General features: G+C 37.4%; 1 protein-coding gene across 1 annotated transcript; it reads left to right on the top strand.

Moving 5' to 3' along the window:
- Window positions 1-191: 191 nt before the first annotated feature.
- Window positions 192-1,240, top strand: LOC108671437 (4-coumarate--CoA ligase-like 1). Its single transcript, XM_018158985.2, has 2 exons — window positions 192-347; window positions 922-1,240. Exons 1-2 carry the CDS (start codon window positions 192-194, stop codon window positions 1,222-1,224), a joined length of 459 nt encoding a protein of 152 aa, XP_018014474.1. The 3' UTR covers window positions 1,225-1,240.
- Window positions 1,241-6,815: the final 5,575 nt, after the last annotated feature.

Genomic DNA, 6,815 nt, shown 5'->3' with positions numbered 1-6,815 from the left:
ACCTCACTGCTTACATTTTGCGTTGCTTAACCACCCGACCACCTTGAAGATTTGACAAGAACTGTCGCAGAAAGCTGGGAACGATACAACTCGCTGCTCCCATCCTTACACTCTGAACTGTAATTATCGGGATAAATAATTAATCTGCATAGCAATGCATTACTGGTAAGACTGATTATTTGTCACAGAAAATGCAGGGTTACCGCAATAACCTAACGGAGACTAATAAAGTCATCGACGAGGAAGGCTGGTACAACTCAGGCGACGTGGCACTCGTGGACGAGGATGGCTACGTCCAGGTCGTCGACCGCTTCAGGGAGATCATCAAAATGGCGGACGGCCGCAATGTGAGAGGGTTTTTTGATGCTTTTGATGGCAACTTGCATCAAGTTTGCAGATAACTGCAGCGTTGGGTGTTGAATAAAATGGCATGTGAAACGCTTATCAAAAGCTAGTTAATCAAATGTACTTTATGGGGACTACATGAGTTGTTTTCATTTCCGTCGCCAGAGTAGATTAAAAGGTTTGTTAAAAGCACCGATACCTACGCATTTGTTGCTCTTAATGTTGTAAAAGTAAATGTTCTTCAGGAGTCTGTGGGAGTATTATCGTTTTTATTGAAGTAATTGTATAATTAATTTTACTCTAATAGAGTTGCCGTTTTAGTTGTTATAACCTTTTCCATTCTACAATAGTAATCTCGATACATCGAGTTATTATATCATATAACGACTGTAAATTGCATGGAATTGCATGAAGAATTTTAATTCTCAAACGTGCCACTTTTATTTTAGAGAAAACCGTGTCCGAATGAATCTGCATTTCGTATATTTTTATAATACAGTTTTTATAAATCCAAAATTCTCTTTTTACTCAAAATTAGAACTGAAAATTTGAATTTGCATGTCTTTTCATCTCCAGGCTGCCCCAGCGGAGTTGGAGAACACGATCCTGGAGATGGAGGGGGTGAAGGAGGTGTGCGTCATTGGGACGCTCGATGCCAGCACAGGATTTGACTCCATTTACGTTTTCATAGTAAATAAAACGGACGTCTCTCCCCCCATTAGCGAAGAAGACGTTGTATATTACGTGGTGCGGAACCTCAACGAACTAAAGCGGCCTAGAAAAGTGGTTTTCATGGACGCTTTGCCTCGGAACGACAACGAGAAGGTCGACCGCAAACTCCTGAGACTGAGAGCGAAGGAGATGGAGAAAGAGAAATAATTTTGGCTTGTACGAGTGTTCCTATGTAATAATTGTTGTTATCGTAATTAATATTGCAAAAGCCGAGCAGCCTATGACGGAATATGCGAGGAGAAAGGGGAATTGACCGTAACTTTGATACTGTGAAAAAAATTTCGCAATTATATGTATGAGGGAATAATGAACGACGCAGCGCGACTTATGATTACACTAGGCTTTATGTCAGAAACAACTCGTAGGCCGAGGTTGATTTCAAAATTTCCTGATTGAGTTTAGAGGTTTTCAGTTCAATTTTCAATATCAGTTACTTGTTGCGGAAATGTTATTCCGTTCATTATGCTTATTGCAAGAGAAAAATTAATGAATTTTTCATTCATGATGTTCGATTTATTGAAGCTCATAAAATAACTTTTATTGAATAATTGATATTTTGTGTGAAAAATTTCCTATTGATTTTTTGCACATGAGATTCGATCACAAATAATATATTCTGATTATGAAGGTTATAGAGTACCAGTATGGAACTATAACGTGTCCGATAACTCTCAAGTCGAATTGTTCAATCAATGAATCTGACTTGCTGCGCGGTACGCCGTCTTGCTTGAGACATTCCGTAGTATTATCAGGAGCCATCACTCAGGAGCCATTACTCAGGAGCCATCACTCAGGAGCCATCACTCAGGAGCCATCACTCAGGAGCCATCACTCAGGAGTCAGGAGCCATCACTCAGGAGCCATCACTCAGGAGCCATCTCTCAGGAGCCATCACTCAGGAGCCATCTCTCAGGAACCATCACTCAGGAACCATCACTCAGGAGCCATCATTCAGGAGTCAGGAGCCATCTCTCAGGAGCCATCCCTCAGGAGCCATCTCTCAGGAGCCATCACTCGGTATTGTCCATATCTTGACAGACTTTCTCACCTACAGCACGAACAGAAAGCGGACGTAGCATTGATACGCCATTTTGTCAAACCGAACTCTGTCAGCATGATCCACACACAAGAGCGTCAATTTTTATTGATGCAGTTATTGTATTTTATATTATATTTATTGCAATAACAATTTTTATACAACTCATTTCTATGACGGATCCCAACAGCAATATTTACTCGCTTTTATTGTTTTCTAATGAGGAAGTGTCGTCACTGCGACATTCAGTGCTTGTTCTCATTGGAGTGAGAACTGCACATGCCTATAATAGTTTTCCACATAGCTTAGTGTATATTGCATTTGTATTCTTCGTCGCTCTCTACTCCAGGCTAACGAGTTCATTTCAATCCGTTCTTCCACGGGCGATATTTATCCCGTTAATCTGCCTGTGGGTATAAGCTTGCGCCGACACTGAATAACAAATGTCCAATTTTATGTTGAATTGGATTGTTCAATCCAATTCACCATCACCAAACGATGACAACTAAATCGGCTACTCACAAATGTCAAAAAATTTTCATTGTTGTTAGTCAATAACGATTTTTGTTAAAAAATGGCATTTCGTAATGAATTATTAAAGAAAATATATTTTTTATTGAATGATTGTTGGTAAGGAATGATTTCGTTGATAATAAATACATTTATAGAATATGTGGAACCAGTAGTTTGAGTTTTATTTAAAGATGTTGGGTGCACTTCGAATGTTCACAGAATTATAATTTGAAATTATTTTCTTTGTTCAAGGGGACCGTCTACCCTCCGTAAAAACTTCTACAGTTATTATCCGATCATCGTGAAACTTCACATACACAGCTAAAATGTAAAAAACAACATTTTGTTCGTATCAATTTTTTGAAAAAATTGATAGAAAACGTGAAATTCGTAGAAAACGGCTAAAAACGGGTACTTTAGAAAATCTATCTCCTCCTACAAATATCATCCTACAACATTGAGACACGTATCATTCTATTCGTAAAGACCATACCTATCGACTCTAACATCACTTTCTCATTTTCCCCATAGTTTGTTTTTATCCTCATTTTTCTCATTTTTTCCCCCTCCCCCCCCCCTTCTCCCTATATATAAGACGAACCATACACAAATTCCAAAAAATGATGCTATAGAGTCGATAGGTATGGTCTTTACGAATCGAATGGTATATGTCTCATTGCTGTAGCTTAAAAACTGTAGGAGGAGATAGGTTTTCAAAAGGACAAAAAACGAAAATTTAAATAGTTCAGGGGAGCCAAATAAAGTAAAATTCATTGAAAACAGAAGAATATACCCAAAAAAGTCTTGATATTGTAGCCCAAGCTTTCCCATTGCCAATTATTTGCATTCAGGGTACCAGCAAGCGTCTTTAGACCTATTTATGTCAAATTCAACGTGAATAATAAGCTATTAATTGGACTTTTTATATATAAATATATATATGAAATATTCATTTTACATAACGTTACAACTGCATTCAGCAAAAACTATTGCACGTACATAAATGGTAGTAGCTTTGTTGAACGCGTCTTGTTTGTAGCCTTCAAACGAGTGCAAACACTTTGCAATTAACCTAAATAATGACATATAAATACCATTTATTTGTAAATAATGTTATAAAATGTTCATTTTATAAAAGTTCAAGACTGCATTACACAAAAAATTTTGCATGTACATCAATGGTAATAGCTCCGTTGAACGCGTCTCGTTTGTAGCTTTCAAACGAGTGCAAACACTTAGTAATTAACGAAAGTAATGATCTATATATACAGATTTAATTCAAATAAATCTTTGTACATATTGTTTAAAAATGTTCATTTTATATATATTTAAAATTGTCTTACGCAAAAACTATAGCACGCACAGACATGCGGTAAACCTCGTCAGACGCGCTTTTCAGCAGCTACAAAATGAGTCAAGAAAACGGAAAAGCCAAAATTTCCTATTTTTAGGGTAGACGGTCCCCTTAAATTAGACTACGACCACTTCATTGTACCAGGTATTGCCTATGCATTAAAATTAGAATCTCCTTACCAGATATTCATCACTCGAAACTTGAATAAAATAACCCCATTTCGATTTTAATGACTCGCCTTTCCTAGTTTTATCATTATCATTAAAGGTATAAAATTCATTTAAAATTTCATGTTAATGTTACAAAATTCATCTTTAATTTTATTCAAATTTTAAGCAAGTTTCAAAGATGTTTATTATAAATTTCAATAAAAGCAATATAGTGATGCATTTTATATCAAGAGGCACACTTCGGTTGCAAAACAACAAGATTAAATCAAAATTTCTACCTATGTATATCTTAAACAGTTCTATTATTTACTTCAATTGAAAATATTTTAATAATTTTTTCTAATAGTCACCAAGATTCAAGCAACAGGATATATCTCCCAGACTAATGAACGCAGCTGAATGAACGTGCGTTCATTAGGACCTAAATGTCATGTGTAGGTCGAGATTATTTATTTTTATTCGTTTTCTTTTCCAACTTATACGGTTATGCGGGATACAATTCACAGTGAACATAATATACTTTTTAAACTACCGAACAGATTCGAATGTAACCTTGAATACACATTAATAACCACCTAACGGTGATGTCAAAGTCGTATAAACATTTTCAATTAGGGCTTCATTCGAGAGTTATTTGGCTGTACCGTTATTTTGAATCATTTTGAGTTCGAGCTGTGCCGTGATCGAGAGCAGACGCACGTATTTGTGGTCCCATATATTTAGCTTTTACTGTGCCGTTTCGGAGCTCTTTTTGCATGTATTTTTTATGGACCGTGTCAGTCAATGACCGAATTTCAGTGAAGTTAGTAAAAGAAAGTGCGAAAGGAGAGAACAAGCGTATATTAAAAATTTTTTCATCTTGAATAACGCGAGTTATAGCGTGAGTGAGGGAAACGTGTGCCGTACCAGGGCAGAAGGCAGTAAAGTCTTTGTTTTCCCCCAAGATCAGCTCACCTCTACCCTGAACACCTTACGCCCGCCAACATCAACCCACCGCTTTCTGAAAGCCGCTACTCTTGAGTTGGTAACAGAGTTTTACAGTACTTTGGATTTTTTTACAATCTTACTTAACATCACTCGGTTTTTAACTTGTGTATTTTTAGCTCTTGCATTTCATGATGGCTGGACAAATAGGAAAAAGTTAATTGGGAAGACCTTTAGTTCAGTAAAACGAAATGCGAAAATCAAATCACAAAATGAGCGAGGGGAAATTAGTAAATTTTGAAAGCTGTTTTCGGTTACGACAATGGCGCTTCAGTGGCCTGTGAACGTTTCGGGGTTTTCATTTGCAATAGTTGTGTGAAGTTGAGCAAAACAGATCGCTCAGTTATTCGTAGATATATGAGACAGTCCACTGGTATTGTCAGGACTGCCAAAAACCAGCACATAGCGCTGTAAAAAGCGGAAAGACTGTGGAAGAGAAATGCTTTTCTATGTTCTCAGCCTATAAGGCCGAAAGGGAAGAGACTAACAAGAAAGAGTTGAGGAAGAGAGCCGAAATGACACACATGAAAGAGTTGATGAGTTCACAAGAGTTGAAGAGTTCACATGAAAGAGTTGATCTTGTTGTGTAACGAATTAAACTCATTACGGAACGAGCTGATGGAAATGAAAGCTCATCTCCACAAAACAAAAAAGAGCGATAACACAGAAGGTAAGGGCCGCAAAGAGATCATCTCAGATTTCGCCAACGAGGGCACTCATGAGCTGCTGGATAGAGAGTGAAGAAAATTTAACCTTGTTTGGTTTGTCGTTCCCGAAAGTAATGCTTCGAAGACGAGTGAGAGAGTGTATTCCTACGCTGCTTTTATTACTGGTTGATGTGTCAAGGCACTTAACGTCCCCAGCAGACATTCGGCGGTTGAATCAACGTTGAAATAACTACCTATTACGACGTTCATATCGGGGTGAAAGGAGGTTTAGAATGAAAATTGAAGCAATATCTTTCATTAAACGTCGTACTGACGTTACAATGCAACGTTGAATCAATGTTGCTAGTACGACGTTGCTGCAAAGTCTAATTCTATGGTTGAATCGACGTTGAAACAACTACTTATTACGACGTTGAGATCGCGGTGATAAGAGGTTTGAATGAAAATTGAAGCAACGTCTCATGAAACGTCGTACTGCTGTTACAATGCAACGTTGAATCAATGTTACTACTATATACGACATTGCTGCAACGTCAAATTCTCTAGTTGAATCAACGTTGAAGAACCAATCTGTTTTTCGTCCGTAGCAGGATTCGAACCCAGGATCGCTGGAGACCGCGCGACGCCTTATAGCAACCTTGACCACTGCAGCTCGCGCGCATGAGCAATAGGAATAAACTAAAGAATAGTTCGACTCCTTGAAAATTGAAATGCATTCTCTGTTCATTAATCATTCACTTATACATATGTATTTCATTCAATGTTGGTGTGATTAGTTTACATTATTACATAACATTACATAACATTAGTTCCATGCTGGTAAATAGCTCAACATTCAACGTATCGATAACCACCATTTGTCAACGTTGAAATAAGGTTGTACTACGTCCGTTCTAGTTTTGGTCAGATTTCGACGTTGATCGGACGCTTAAAAATAAATAAACATTCAACGTACCAATATCGACGTTGTTTAAACGTTGAAATAAGGTTGTTTTGAGTCCGTTCTAGTTTTG

Source organism: Hyalella azteca, unplaced genomic scaffold (genome assembly GCF_000764305.2).
Source record: "Hyalella azteca isolate HAZT.00-mixed unplaced genomic scaffold, Hazt_2.0.2 contig9883, whole genome shotgun sequence".
Classification (NCBI taxonomy): domain Eukaryota; kingdom Metazoa; phylum Arthropoda; class Malacostraca; order Amphipoda; family Hyalellidae; genus Hyalella; species Hyalella azteca.
Note: the sequence above shows the minus strand (reverse complement) of the source record. Positions and strands in the feature narration are given on the sequence as shown.